A 15,346-nucleotide genomic window follows, 5' to 3' on the forward strand; every position below is an offset into this window, starting at 1 on the left:
TCTTTCGATATAGCCATTTTAAATTGGTTGGAATGGAAAAATAGAACTGGCCAGTATGATAATAGAAACGTTATGGTCCAATGCATGCTGGAAACTAACCAAATCCGTCGGGAATTTGCTTACTCATAATTGAGGTTTAAACAGTAATGTGGCTGTTTTTCTAATAGTTTTGAAAACAATAAAGTAGAAAATGTAACAAGTTATAATGGGCTATGATTGCATTAACAGTAGACTGAAATTCATTTTATGCCGTTTGTATTATTACCTGTGATTTAATTTCACTTTAATTTTAAATATATTCCCACTTTGCAATATAATTGAAAGATTTTTGTTTGAACAAAAAGCGGTAAATATGTTTCAGGAAGTCCAAGATCGGTGCATGCCAAAGGTTGGGGGGGGGGGTGGTGGGTGGATGGGTGTTTCCCCTCGACATGGTTGGTTTCCCAGAATAGGCGGGATAATGTACTGCCATCTTAAATGGAATAGACCCTCGGTACCAGAATTTGCTAGTCGTTGTTGCTAATTAACTAATTGCACATGGAGGTTACAACTGGCTGCCTGCTATCACTTATTAATCAGTCTGCCGACATAATGTCTAGAATAACTTATACCTAATTAATTTTAATGGCCCTGTAACAGAACTTATTATGCAGTCGAAGCAGAGTCAGTAAGAGTACAACGTCAAATGATAAAAACATTGTACTGAAAACATTCGATTATATTATGCATTCGTTGGGTGTATAGATACTTCTACCCAATTTTCTGTAAAGGTATTATGCATTTTTTTTTTCAAATATAAAAAAACCACCAAATAATTATAAAATACCTTACTTGCTTGTAAATGAATAATAGCATCAGCAGCGGAAGCAGCAGCAGTAATGCCGGCGAATGGGGTGTCATGGGGGATGACCAAAATCCAAAAATTGCCTGGCCGTTGCAATGCGAAAAGCGGTGGGGGGGGGGGGGGGGCTGGACACCGCATTACACTAGGGGCTCTTCAAGATGTAGATGTATTATCAATATGTATACTCTTGCCTACATCAAAACGGCGCATTTTAAAAGCTTTTGTACTTTCCCCCCCACTTTTCAGTGCTATTAAATGCAGAAAATAATACATGTAGTGGTATTAATATAGGCCTTTGCAAAAAATAACGAAAAGAGCCTGCTTGGTAACGGGGGTATTTGTACACTATCGTGTAAAATAGTATTAATTATCGTAGCATTTGAACAGCGACCCCATTCAAAGTATGGAACGAGCCCCATGACTGCAACCTTTAGACTACACGAAGCAGTCTAAAGGCTAAAGGATGCAGGCTCGTTTTGGGTGGAAATCTACCGCCGCAAGAATTGATCCCTAAACCTTCTGTTAATTAGGCAATAACACAATAACAAGGACAACTGGCAACTGAATGGTCTGTAATCTCAAGTAACAACGATGATTTATTTCAGAGACAACAATTAAATGATTAATTGATTTGGGAGTAATTGTCTTGCGTAGCTTTATTACAACCTGTGATTTTTGGAATATGAGCCCTATTTGCAATACACAACCAATGCTGCACTGCATAAACAATATCGCATTGCATAGCAGCTACGCATGTAGAGTACTGAACGACGATCTGCAGGAATGAGCATGACTTACTGAGACCAAACCTGATTGACGCAATGATCTACTTAAGAACGGCTTTATTACCGCTAATTACTATTGTATGGTGCGGAGGCCGATTTCTGCACGGCTGAAAAAGTAAAAACATACCGCCATAGCGAAACATTTCTCAATGCACATGCTTAATAGCTTAACGAAATAATCCCCCGGCGCAAAAGCATTTCTACGCACGTACTGCTTTATAACATAACCCCCAGAATTGCAAAATGCTGCAATGTACTTTATCATGCAATAATATTACGCCGGCCTAAATGTTCGAAATAGTAATGCTTTTGCGAATTACGCAATAATGCAACCTTTCACATTATTGAGAAATACATATAAATGTCCGCGTTATAGTCCAATTCGTCAAGTTGTCATGGCATTTAGATGTTTTGTTTACTATGTAGAAAAGCCTGCCCAGCACATGAATGTACTGGAAATCATTCTAATTAAACACACAAAAAAATAATTCCTTAGCGGGCGACTAATTTTTGAACTTTAACTCGTTCTTAAGCACAAAATGCACCGGAAAAATCTATTCTTAAACTGCGGATCTTGCATTCTGGTCACGTTAATTAGCTTTTAGTAAAGGTTTCACGCTTGTGCTCAAAATTCTAATTTAAGGTGAATAACTAAGCAGTAATTAGGCCATTCTTAAGCATGGAATGCACGGGATTTTTCATTCTTAAACAATTGGTCATTGATAAGTTCATCGAATACTATCTTTTCGTGTTGGAATCGTGCTTGTGCGCGACATTCTAATTAAAAGTCAATTTTGGGGGGTCTTTAGGCGGTGCCCCCTCCCAAACGCACGGGGTGTGACACTTAAGAATAACGGTTTCGAAGGTTGGACACCCCCACCTACTCGCTGCCACCATCAGACCTTTTGTGCGCGATATTCTAATTAAACCTCACTGGGCTCTCGGACTATTTTATATAGAGTGAAATTTTGTCAGCGCTATCGGAGAGAATCACCTGAATGCTTCAGCTGAATTAACCACGACGACATCCAAGCAGCTCCAATCGCAGAGCGGCACGAGCATACCGTTCAGTAGGCTCAATGCGTACTACCGTGGCCACCACACTCTCGTCAAACAGGTTAGTGACCGGGGTGTTTCTATCAGTGTTACCGATGAACACCTGAAATGAATCCCAACGCAATAAACGAAGATTTGTATAAAAATAGCCTACTTGTAGTAAAGTCTAGGACCAAAACTTCAAAAAGGTGGGCATTCTTAGCTGACGGGGTCTTCCTTCGAAACAGAATTTCAACAAACCGTAATAACTGCATAAAGTAAACTGCTTATCTTGGGTGGGCACTCACTTTTCTGAACATTCTCAGCGATATTATAGACATAATGACCTATTATAGACATTATAGACATACGTTTCCGTTTCAGCTTCAGAGCGTTTTGCTATTTTGGGACCAAAATCTGGACTAAATTGGACTAAATTGGTTTTGTTTAAGCGTGTGAAATTTTTCGTGGACGAAATTGAATGATAGAGTTGGTGAATTTGAATGAAAAATCTTTTAAAATAGCTGAGAAAACTAATCAAAAGCAGGACATGCTTTTTTGTTCACACGTGGTATAATCAGACGCGATTTCAAAATGGCTAAATGGTTGCATGAGCATGGAACCGTAGAAAGTCGTAAATAATGAAGTTATCATATTGCGATAAAAGCCCAAACAAAATATGAGGAAAAAAAACCTTTACATTTTCTTTTCAAAACTGTTTTACGAACGAAAGCTTAATGTAGCTTACAGCAAGACTTAGTAAAGATTGATGTTTACCTTGATGTTTCCGTTTCCATCCGTCACGTGTTCACGGTCGGATGAGGGCTGCTTCTTATACGCCACCTTGTACGCAGTTACATGCGAACCGCGGCCGGCGCCTTGTGTGATGACTCCAGTCACCACTGTACTCTGGACGAGGTCCACCTCGATCCAGGGATTGGCGTCGTCACTGTACACAGAGTGAAGAGAGGATGAGGAACAATGAAATAACGATACTCCGCAAATCCGCTTGTGGAATGGATTTGAAAATCAAATATTATTATTAAAACTCGTTACAGTGTGCAATTCAAATGCGCATGAGTCCGGGTTGGGCTTTGGCCGGAGATGATAACTTTTTTTTTTGGATAATGGAAAGGAGAACCATTGCAAAAAAGAAAAACAATGCCAAACAAAATAAAACAAAACGTACAGAAACAAAACCCCACTGAGGCAATTAGATGTTCATTAATTAAACACACTCAGGAGGGTTTTGTGGCATTGTAATGATACAGAGTGAATATGAGAGTGAAGTGTCAGGTGTTGTATTTCCCTTTGATATCTACCTCGAGGCTAACCATCCCTTGTCATTGTTGAGGCGTGCCTCCCGGGCTGGATATGTAGCGCTCCAAATACTGGACGTCGTGATGCGATCATCTTGGATTGTCCCGTCCTCCATACCAAGGGGTTGCAGACTGGAACACTCTGCTGGCAACAAATGAGTAAGCAAATGAAATATTTATTCATATTGATAGTTTAAAAAAAAAACAGTGATATTGAGAGAATGATAATTTGATCGTTACTGCAAATTTTACCTTACAAACATTACATTGATAGTAGGGCCTCGTTATTGCAAATAAGAAAAAGCCCCCCCCCCCCTCGAATTGGGCAGTGAGAAACGTTTTGAATTTAGGAGAAAATACAATGAGCATGACAATACACCAATGGTTTTTCCGTTGTTTATCTTTGTTGGGTTTACTCTGGGGGGGTGCACAAAAACACCTGAATGGATTTTCTTTCAATTGGGAGGAGTTGGGTAAGCAGCTTTCGATGAAACTTGATTAACGGTTAAAAAGAATATATTTAAAATGTTCAAACTCAATGCTATAACCTTGTGAAAGAACAGATCCATATGCTTATTAGTCAAACCTACGATATGGGATATTTTACGACGACTTAAAGTAAGGTATGTTTCCACGAGTCAGATAAGGTGGGTTTCTTCGTACCAGCCGAAGTAGGTTTCTCCGTAGCAGCTGGGCTAGGTTTCTCCGTACCAGCTGATGAGGAAGGTTTCTCCGCACCTGCTGGGGTAGGTTTCTCCGTACCGGCTGGGGTAGGTTTCTCCGTACCAGCTGGGGTAGGTTTCCCCGTACCAACTGGGGTAGGTTTCTCCGTACCAGTTGGGGTAGGTTTCTCCGTAACGGCTTGGGTAGGTTTCCCCGTATCAAGTGGGGTAGGTTTCTCCGTACCAGCTGGGTAGGTTTTAGATTGATAGTAGGGCCTCGTTAGTGCAAATATAAAAAAAACCTCCCCTCCCTCGAATTCGGCAGTGAGAAACATTTTGAATTTGGAAGAAAATTCAATGTGCATGACCATGCAACAACGGATTTTTCAATCTTTTCTTTTTTGGTTTTACTCTGGGGAGTTGCTAGACTTGATGACAAGTCGTTACAAACCCGTATTTTGTCCGTGAACTTCAGTCGAGCTCCATCGGTGCGGCTGGTATACGACTAGTACCTAATCGTATAATCTACGTTCTAGCACCGTTATTCATATATGCAAGCAGTGAAATACATAATGCAGTGCATTTTTCCGGTGAGATCCAATCGCGCACCGCTATGCAAATGAGGTCTCATTGATTCATTCCGTTACATGTGGAGTTCTTCTCAATACGTCAGGGACATGTTTGCAGTTCTGGCGACGTTTCTAACGACCAATACACTCAGCTTGCTCAATTGTGTATCGAAAAGAAATGTATCATTGTGATAAACTTGATTTATTTGAGTCGTGTATGCCCTATAATGAATTTTGTGATGTTACACAACACAAAGTACAAACCCTCGAAGTAATGAGAATGATCTTCCGTGCCGGCCTAGAATACACTCTGGAATCTGAACCAATCAGAGTGCTCCCATAGAGTTCGCAAATAAATCAAAATCAAAAAACTCCCATATGTTGTGTACAAAATTGAAAACGTTTTCTCCAAGTTGGTAATTTATCAGAAATAGTCAGCATTATTTGGTCTGGGAACCAGACTGCGCGCATTGCAGCGATATTTTGCGTGCGTGGAGCCAGTAACCGGTTAACGTACGCAAAACAAATACGGACTTGGCACCAAGTCACAAAATACACCGGATATTTTTTTTAATTGGGAGGAGTCGTGTAACATTTTTGAGGCAAAGAAGCAAACATGAAACATATTTTATTTCAGCAGGCCTTTAACGTCAGTTGCAGTCTTCGACGAACCTTGATATTCGGTAAACAACAAAAGTTCGATCTCAATACAATACATAACCTTGTGATAGAACAAATCCACATGCTTGTTAGTTATATCTAACGTATGGGTGATCATAGGACGACTTACCCGCTAGGGTGGGTTGTCTCCTTCCCGGGCAACGCTTCCGTATCTCTTGCATGACTTGCTTCATCCAGTCATCCGGATTATCAGGATCAGGTTCCGGTGGGGGACCGGAGTAACACACCCTCTGCTGGCTCTCCACACCAACCAACAGCACTTTGGAATTAATTACATTAAAACATAGATGCTAGCCCATAATGCCATAATGGTCGCTCTATAAAACAATGTGGCTAGTAAAATATCAACTTGGTATTTTTCACAACTATACGACAATCAAATAAAAAACAATTCATGTTTGAGGTGTAAGCCTACTGCATTACATGCGTCGCCTCTGATCCGGGGTCCCCATCCTCATTTTTCCACAATCATTTTATCCCAGTTCGTAAATATTTTAAATATTTAACCTAATATTACTATATGTGCATTGTATTTTACAGTGCAAAACAGCTAAAAGATATTGATATTGCACTTCATTGAAATCGCGAAATATAACGAACGAGTAAAATGTCCGTCTTTATGTATGTCTGCAAACATACATAAACACGGACACACATACAACCATTTATATCCTTGTGGAGTCATTTTTTGTCGTACATGTACATACATACATACAAATCGAAGAGCGTCCTCTATTGTCAAATGGTGACAGTCATATGGTGAACCCCCCCCCCTCCCCCCCGCTTAAATCTGGTTCCCAGACCAAAAATATTCTGACTACTTATATTTGTTATGCTTGTTATTTTTTTAAGTTGAGTTGATAATTGATATTCATTGGTTGCATTGAGTTTGAGAGGCAAAATCTCGTTCCCAGGGTGTTGAGCAGTACCCGCCTACCATTACCAGCTCTCTCACCCTGGTATTGGATCAATTGCACGTGCTTAAATTTTTAACACGTATGCAAAGAGAAATATTCTGGTGCCTGCCTGTGCGTTACAATTGCGTTGGTTTTTGTATGCGGTGTCTTGGGTAAAAACAGAATCAATTCATATTAAAAATGAGCAAATTGGAAAGAAAATGAATATTTTTGAGAAGGCGTTGACGTTATAATGACAATGATCGCCAACCCATGTAATGCATGTTGGAAATAACAACACCAAGTACACGATACAAATCCATTACTAGCCAATTTCGGTATCGAATCAGGATACAGGAAAACATGTCCTATCCAGGGCCTGCTTCTGGAAACGAGGCTGGAATTAAAATAAGCACTGGGGACGAAGTTGCGATTAACGAGCTTTTCTGCGTCATTTCCTTTTTGGAATCGGAGGACGGTCACCTATACGTGTATTCCAAAACTCGGCTTGGTCTTCATTTCGGCTTCGCCCACTATATGGGTTCCTAACTTGAAGATTCCAGTTCATCATTAATACTGAGCTCAATGTTTCCTTTAAAGAAATATCGAACTGTATGATATACGAAGCATTTTTTTCTTAAATTTGATCGGAACTTTAAAAGCTTTCAATTATAAAGTCCAAGCGGTGACGAAGCTGAGCTTTGAAAAAAAGGGTCGTCATGTTAATTTTATGCCCGGTGGCAGCTGCCTGACCTACAATTTATAGACGTCCGGGCGGAATTGTGAGGTCAGGGAACCAGACTAGACGTAATTCACGATCCGAGGAAACCATTTTCGATCATGTTCCCCGAATCTATTTGACAAATTGTAAACTGTTGAATAGGATGGTGCCATACCTGTGTTTTTTGACGTCTCATCCTCAATTTCATTATTTTAAAGGTAGTTTAAAACATAAGGGTATGTTTAATCAATGATGGTTTCTTAACAATTCATGAGAGCAATTTGGAATGAATCTTTCCTTTCTACTCTCAAGTTCAACAAATGAAGAATTTACCTCGCTTTGAATTTAACATGGCCGACACGCGAATAAGGTGTATTGATCTTTGGCGGTTAAAAAATTGACATCTGCTTTTCAGCTAACAGAATTGCAGAAAAGCTGATTGAACGTTTTTTGTCGAAATGCGTTTTCTAATTTTCTGATTGTCTGTCACAAGAAAATTCAAAGCAGATTTTGCTAAAATGCGCTTTGGTACTTTTTGATTTTCTGCTACCATAAATTTAGCTGATTGAACTTTTTGCTAAAACGCATTTTGCTACCTATGAGATATTCTGCTTCAAAAAAGCAGGTTTTAATGGCGGTTCAAAAAGGTACATCTGCTTTTAAGATACCAGAAAAGCAGATTGAACTTGTTGTCAGGTGGTTCAAATTCACAAGTGGACATCTGCATTTCTGCTACAAGAAAAGCAGATCAAAAATGTTGTCAGAATTAGAAAACGCATTTTAACAAAACATTCAAATTGCTTTCTGTTTAGCAAAAAAGCAAAAAAAGTAGAAAAGGCATCAAACAGCTTTTCGGCTTTTCAGTTAAGCTTTTGGATCACCATAATTGACCCCACTAATGTATGTACCGAATTTTAAATAATTTGAAGGAAATATCGAAACTATGAATATATTCACCAAAAATGTAATGACGCTCCCTTTAGAAGTCACCGTCGCGCTAACAAGTGAGGTTATGTTTTGGATTATAATTGGCCAACCAACATTATTGCTCAATTTTAGGGGGGAAAAAGTGGCTGACGTACTTGGAATTAAGGGTGGGGACACAATACTTCCGCAAGCAGGTCTGATATTGACGCTTGTCTGGTATTGGCAGTCGGAGGATCGACGTACTCAAGGTGATAGATTATTAAATCTTACCTGCCATTGCTGACAACATCAGAACCAAAGCTGCTGCACCGTCCATTGTCCAAGATGCAGGTGTATTCTGAGCACAATGCGCTAGGATGTATTTAACGACTCACACACCAACGCGACTACTGAACAACAATGGGAAGAGAGCCTCAACTTAACACTTTACTGGAATTCTTTCTCTGATCGATGCAATGAATGACACACACACACCACACCAGCTACGCATGTGGAGTACTGAACGACGATCAGGAAAGAGCCTGACTACTAAGACCAAACCTGATTGACGCAATGATCGAGACTCCGTTAGTGTTGATCGTATAAATGATCGAGTACAAAACGCCACTCGCTCGCCTCAGCACCTAAGCAGCCGCAGGCCACGAACAGGCTAACGTCATAGCAAGCCTATAGCCAATCACGAACGAGCCTGAACTTGCCACGAAGGCTTAAACTTTTATGATTTGTTCAATCTTTCAATATGCGTATCACGTTGTAATTACAGTTTCCAGTTTTAACAAAATAGCGTCTTGAAATTAACAAAATATCGTCCTGAAATTGAACAATAAAGACCATCGTGGTCATAAACAGTCAGAAATCGATATGAAACGGTGCGGCACCGCGTACGAACGGAGACGGCTTCCGGTAATAAACACATAATCCTCAGCAGCAATCAAGGTTGTTTGATTACAGAACCGCGTAAACAACGAACCTTTAGAAAACGATACGCATCGAGAGGGCCGTAATATTACAGATATTGCAATTAATATAGTTTGCCTCTGATTGTCAAGGCAGTATTGACAGAAGCCGAACAAGTCAGAAGGCATTGGAATACGAAATGTTGGCGGTGAAACCTCTAGAGCCATTTGCCCATAGACTTTGTGCATAAATATACCCTAAGCTGCCGGCACATACAGCACAGGGACGTAATCGTACATGTACAATGATAACGAAATTGGACATATTATATGAGAACTCAAAATTGTGGCAAAATTGCGAAAATAATTTTCTAACCAGAATTTGAGTCAGTTTGTTTTCTTGCAAATGAATAATTTAAGAGCCTTTTGTGCTTAAAATAAATTGATAACAGTTCATCTCATAATATTGTAGGGTGTACTGTTGTCGGGGTTCAATTTTATTTAATAAAAGGACAGACAAAATAACTCGGAGGCAATCACATAACATTCCAATGTCTAAATGGCTTGTAATCACTTCCTCAGAACAATTAATCAGTGTAATAATTTGAGATTTACCTCATCTCAGTAATCATGAACAACACTCGAATATGGAGCCTCGAGTTTCACGGAGCCAGCCGGTCGGCCGTGAACGATCCACAACACTCCATATCTGCACGGCATTTCAACTGCCCGCGCACGCGCGTGACAGCGATGCCTGCTTGTGCGTGCATGCTGACCTCACGCTGACCCCAGTCTCCACTGTAAACAGCGCCACCAGTAATTAACCTAAAACTCTACGATATAATGATTTGATGCTTTATGGGCTCCGTGCATGAACAAGAGAGGGCGCTTTTTGCAACACTTTCGAGAGCCCCTTGAACCTTAACAGTCACTGTGTTGTAGTAAACATTTGATAATTTAAAAATATAACAATCACTGTGTTGCAGTAAATAAATTAAACTATAATTTCAAAAAGTTTAAAATGTCAAATTTGAAAACGAATACAGCTAGGGCCAAGTTCGGGCAAGGACCATTAGTCGACTAGTGGTGGATTTGTGACGTACCTTACGCCTGCGCACTGATAGCGACGTGCGAACGTCTCTAGTCAAACGCTGGTTAAAATGTCATCGCAAAACTCCTGGATCCTGGCTCCCTGCTAGCGTTATGATTGCGCGCGACTATTGGTTACCAGCGAAGCAACCAACCCCAGTAGGCTGGTTCCAAATAGTCGACTAGTGTAGTCAACCATCGTCGACTAGACAGAGTTCGGGCAAACGTTAGTTAACCATTGGTCAACTATAATCCTTGCGCGAACTTGGCCATGTTATAATCAGCTTGACAAAAGCTCTATTTGTAAATTGGAGTCAGTGAATGTTTATAATTATGTTTGGTTTTTAAATATAAAAACATTTTTGTTTCAATTTTCAATTGAAACGAATTCTTGCACAAAGAGCTATTCGTTGTATGCTGTTATACTGCTCGTACCAACTGCAATATCGAATGGTGATCGGGGCGACTCATTTCATTCCAAAAAAATAAACGGGAAGCATTATGGGTACCTTTACCGCCATGATTCATAAATATGCATTCTGCGTGCGCAACGCGAGTCACCGGTGCTAACCTCGGCTCATGGTAAAATCTGCATACTAGACAGCCCCTGGATAGGTTCATAGGTATGATAGGGATCTCTACATGTCATCAGTCGATTGATATTTCGTTGTTGGTCGGCTCTGCAATGGCCAACATTTCTGTCGTCATTTTTTTCCCCTCAGCCTCCTTCTCAGGCTTCTTCTCGCCTGGTGTCCGCTCTCGCTTCAATCGCAGCTCCAGCAAACAGTACATGCCCAGGGCGAACACGAGGATGCATATGACGATTGAGATCACGTGGTAGGCACACATGGATTGTGGGATACCAAGGGCCAATATGGCGGCGGAGCCCAGGGACTGCCAGAAGCACAGATTGCCGAACGCTGCCTCTTGTTGACATACAAGCAGCATTCCCAAAAGAGCTATATACAAACATGACAATAAAGATCAAAGATGTACAGTCGTTTCGACTCAAAATGTGAACCTAAATTTGTAAGGTTACAGAAACTGTAAGTCAAGGAGATTAAACAAGTAATCACAATTCATCACAGGTCAACAAATCACAAGTCAAATCATGGGTCAATCACGTTTTTCACAAGTCATTCAGTCCCAAGTCAAGGGATGATTAAGCAGTCCCGAATCGGTGACATATTCCTTCATATATCAGCGTTCATTCACTGTCACCTTTCTGTGATCGACATGTGATTTGGCTTTTTATTGACTGTGATTCTTTTGATGTCACTTGTGATTTGATTGACTCGTGATGTATATTGTGAATGACATGTGTTGTGACTTGTGATTGACTTAGTGTTAATTGTATTTGACTTGTGATCGACTTGTGACTGTGACTTGTGAATGACTCGTAATTTGATTTGCGATGGCTTACTTGAGCTTATCGTAGCAATGCTTGCTCTCGCAAAGCCAACCGCCACAGCCATCAGAACGAGATGCCACAATCTGCCCTGGTCAGGGTCCCAGACCAACATGAAAACTAGTACCAGCAGGTAAGTAGCGCCCCCAACGATGAAGAGTGCAAACCTGCTGACGCACTTCATCAGCCGACCAATCAGGAAGGATGAGATGCAGCTGGAGACGGAACTGCCCATCATGACGTAGCCGACAACCTCGATCCCTCGTGTGCAACCAACGAAAAACTATGTGACCAAAGTTAGTGGATACGAGCAGATAATTTCAGACCACTGCAATAACGGAATCAATACACTATTTGATTTACAAAATGCCTATCTACAGGGTCTATATACATGCTGAGGTTCAAGTCACCATACGTCTAACTTAACTTTTGCAGTGGTTAGTTTTAATTTGGTTGGCAACTTGCACAACATGTAAAACCGATAAATCCAAGCCTGTTTCGGTGAATCTTTCGGTTGTGCGCAGGCGTGATCATTCGGCATGTTAGTCTGGTTCCCAGACCAAACGATTCTGACTATTTCTGATGAATCTTAGGTCAGGTAGCCTCCGGTAATACATTGTACATGTATTACAATTTATGTCACGTGACTAAAACGGGAGGAATTCCTCCTTTTTTCGAAAATGTCCGAAGTTTGCCGAATTTTGTCGACAATCGGATAGCGCCCAAGTATTTCCAAGTATAATATTGTTTTAATTAACTGTTTATTGCTTATTAAAAACTTTTTTTAATGAGTTGATAATTAATATTCATTGCTTTTATTTAGAAAACTTGAAATTCAACGACGATTTTGTGCATCGATCGGATCGTATGCGCGAACTTTTTGCTTCGTCATGTACTATTTTAAATTTGACGACCGTTACTGAGATTTTCCAAAACTCGGTCTTCATTCGGTTCCGCCTGCTAACAGTGCTATTTGGGTGCCTAATTTTCAAGATCCCAGGTCAACATTAGTCAATGTTTTCTAACAGAAATATCAAACTATATTATCATCTGTATGATATATGAAGCAAGTGATTTATTTTAAAAATTTGATAGGAACATTAAAAGCTTTAAGTGATAAAGCAAATTCGGAAACGAAGCCGAGCTTTGAAAAAAAGGCCGTCAATGTCGTCATGCCGGTTTATTTTTAGCCACGGAGGCTGCCTGACCTACAATTTAGACGTGTGGACGTCGGGGGAAATTGTCAGGTCGAGGAACCAGTCTATCGGCATGTCTGCTACCATCAAGAGTTCAAACCCACCTTTGTAAAATGGCCGCCCATTAACATCACATCCACTCCCAAGTACAACAGCGTTGGTATGAGCATTGCAATGCTCGGGTTAGTCATCAGGCGGAAGGTGGCGGCAAGCTTTGACTTCAGTAGGATTGAAGCTGAGTGATTTTACGTTTTTATTTCGGTCCTCAAAGTTTTCACGGAACATGGGCGCCGCCATCTTGGATTGAGTGCGCCCTCGCATGTTACTTATTTATTTATTTATTTTAAAATGAGGTCTCGGTCTCGGACTATGAGGTTTCGGTCTCGGTCTCTGTCTCGAATGGGGAATTAGTCTCGGTCTTGGTCTCGGTCTCGGACTATGAGGTCTCGGTCTTGTTCTCGGTCTAGGACTCTGAGGTCTTGACTCCAACACTGTCGAGAGGGCCGTAATATTAAAGATATTACAATGAAGATACATGTATTGTGCCTACAAAGTTCAAGGCAGTGTTGATAGGATACGCCCTACGAGTCAGAAGGGATTGAAATATGAAAAATTAAATCAAACCTCTTCGTGACGTGACAATGGAAGGGAAGCCTAAAGAGTCATTTGCCCATAGAATACATGCATAAATACATCCTAGCCGGTACAGATACAACTTAACGGAGCGTCGCGATCCGATGTGTACACTTGGCTCGGTGATTATAATACTGAAACTGCGATCTTTAAGCTCCTTGTCTCAGCGCCTTATTGCCTTTAAATTATAAACAAACAGCTAGTAAACAGAGCAAAACAACAAAAGTATTGTATAGGATGGGGCGTTGGGTTCTATAGGAATGGGTCAGTGTTGCTAGGCGCTCTCTGGTCGTAAAATAAAGTTGGTACAGACGATAACGGTACCTTGATTACGAGACTTTGCTAAATACGCGGATAGAAGTACAAAGTGGGATTTTCTTCTCTCCATTTCTGATGTATTTAATCATTACAATCAAATATGGACAGGCAGCAAGTCGTTTTGTACACGTCATTTTTAATACGCAAAGCACATCAACTGATCAACTAACAAATTAAACGAGTGAATGTTTCTATGGTTTTTTTTTTTTATTTCACAAGCATGTTCATATTCACAAAGCGTATACAATCATTTGAATTATAATTGAACAATATTGGTAAGTATGTGCTTCAATGAGATAAAGATTGCTTCCTCTTAGCTTCTTGTTATGGCAGCTCGGCATCAAATGAACATAACACTTTATGTGTCAATACTCATGTAGTTTTCTTCTTAATACAAATTGACCCTTAGTTTGAAATTAGGGTATTTTGATGACCCATACATCCTAGTAATCACGTATCAAAATGATATAACTGAAAAAAAATATTGTCTAAAACTGTATTAATTAACTTTGTTACACATAAATGTATACACGTATTTGTATTTAAATATTTTCCATATCGAACACCACAATTACAAATGCCAATAAAAATGTTACATTACGGCAACAATACACTGTACACGTTATACTATTCACCTAAATTATTATATGACTATTTGATATCGTGAGTTCAATTTCTTATATTGACAGCAAAAATACATCGGTTCATGGCATGCTTAAACATAATAAAGCAAAGACTACATTTAACACCATTTCATACTCGGAACGAAAGCGAACGCGACCTTGTGACGTCATGCCAACTTTTCCTGACGGAATTCGCAAAAGAACACATTTCAACACCAAGGCATTTCGTAGCGAATGCTTTCCTTACGTCAAATGCGCTTTGCAGTTGCAAATGTGTAAAGTATGAACCGGCCTTTAAACTCAAAGTTTGATCACTAAAAGATTTGAATTTTCAAGATGGTTTACCACTAGCCACTTCGATTTTTTTCATTCAAATCTATTTATGTAGAACACTGCATGGAAACGTTCTATATTGTATTGAAGATTTACGATAATAACACAATAAACAGCGTAATCTTAATATTGTACACAATAAAAAACAACTATGCAGCCAAAGCACTGCAAAAGTTTAGACGTTTCTGTTTAGAGTGGAAATACTTTTAAATATATATATATATATATACTTTACTTTTACTATTCATTAGGTGATTTTTTTCTTTTTTTTTGCCTTTTTTTAAATTTCAGATAATCTTGTTTATATTGCATTCCACGTAGGAAACTTGGCAATAATAGGTTCGTTAATTTTAATATAAACTGTGAACATTACCCTAATGTATAGGTTTTCCCGGCTATTTTAAAACATAT

The 15,346-nt window shown here is 39.8% G+C and overlaps 1 protein-coding gene across 1 annotated transcript; it reads right to left on the reverse strand.

Moving 5' to 3' along the window:
- Window positions 1-2,405: 2,405 nt before the first annotated feature.
- On the reverse strand, window positions 2,406-4,980 carry LOC119731251 (lactadherin-like). Its single transcript, XM_038204346.1, has 4 exons — window positions 4,770-4,980; window positions 3,987-4,128; window positions 3,442-3,613; window positions 2,406-2,788 (listed from the first exon to the last, which is right to left on the reverse strand). The coding sequence occupies exons 1-4, from the start codon at window positions 4,978-4,980 to the stop codon at window positions 2,642-2,644; spliced, it is 672 nt and encodes a 223-aa protein (XP_038060274.1). The 3' UTR covers window positions 2,406-2,641.
- Between the last annotated feature and the right edge of the window lie 10,366 nt (window positions 4,981-15,346).

Source organism: Patiria miniata, unplaced genomic scaffold (genome assembly GCF_015706575.1).
Source record: "Patiria miniata isolate m_02_andy unplaced genomic scaffold, ASM1570657v1 HiC_scaffold_1, whole genome shotgun sequence".
In the NCBI taxonomy this organism is placed as follows: domain Eukaryota; kingdom Metazoa; phylum Echinodermata; class Asteroidea; order Valvatida; family Asterinidae; genus Patiria; species Patiria miniata.

Bases quoted from the DNA above. Each gene is read 5' to 3' on its own strand.
- LOC119731251 (XM_038204346.1), bottom strand. From the start codon at position 4,980: ATGTTTCTCACTGCCGAATTCGAGGGAGGGGAGGTTTTTTTTATATTT. The intron at 3,614-3,986 runs GTAGATATCAAA...CTCTGTGTACAG, and splicing joins AAGGGATGGTTAGCCTCGAG to TGACGACGCCAATCCCTGGA. The intron at 2,789-3,441 runs GTAAACATCAAT...GATTCATTTCAG, and splicing joins ATGGAAACGGAAACATCAAG to GTGTTCATCGGTAACACTGA.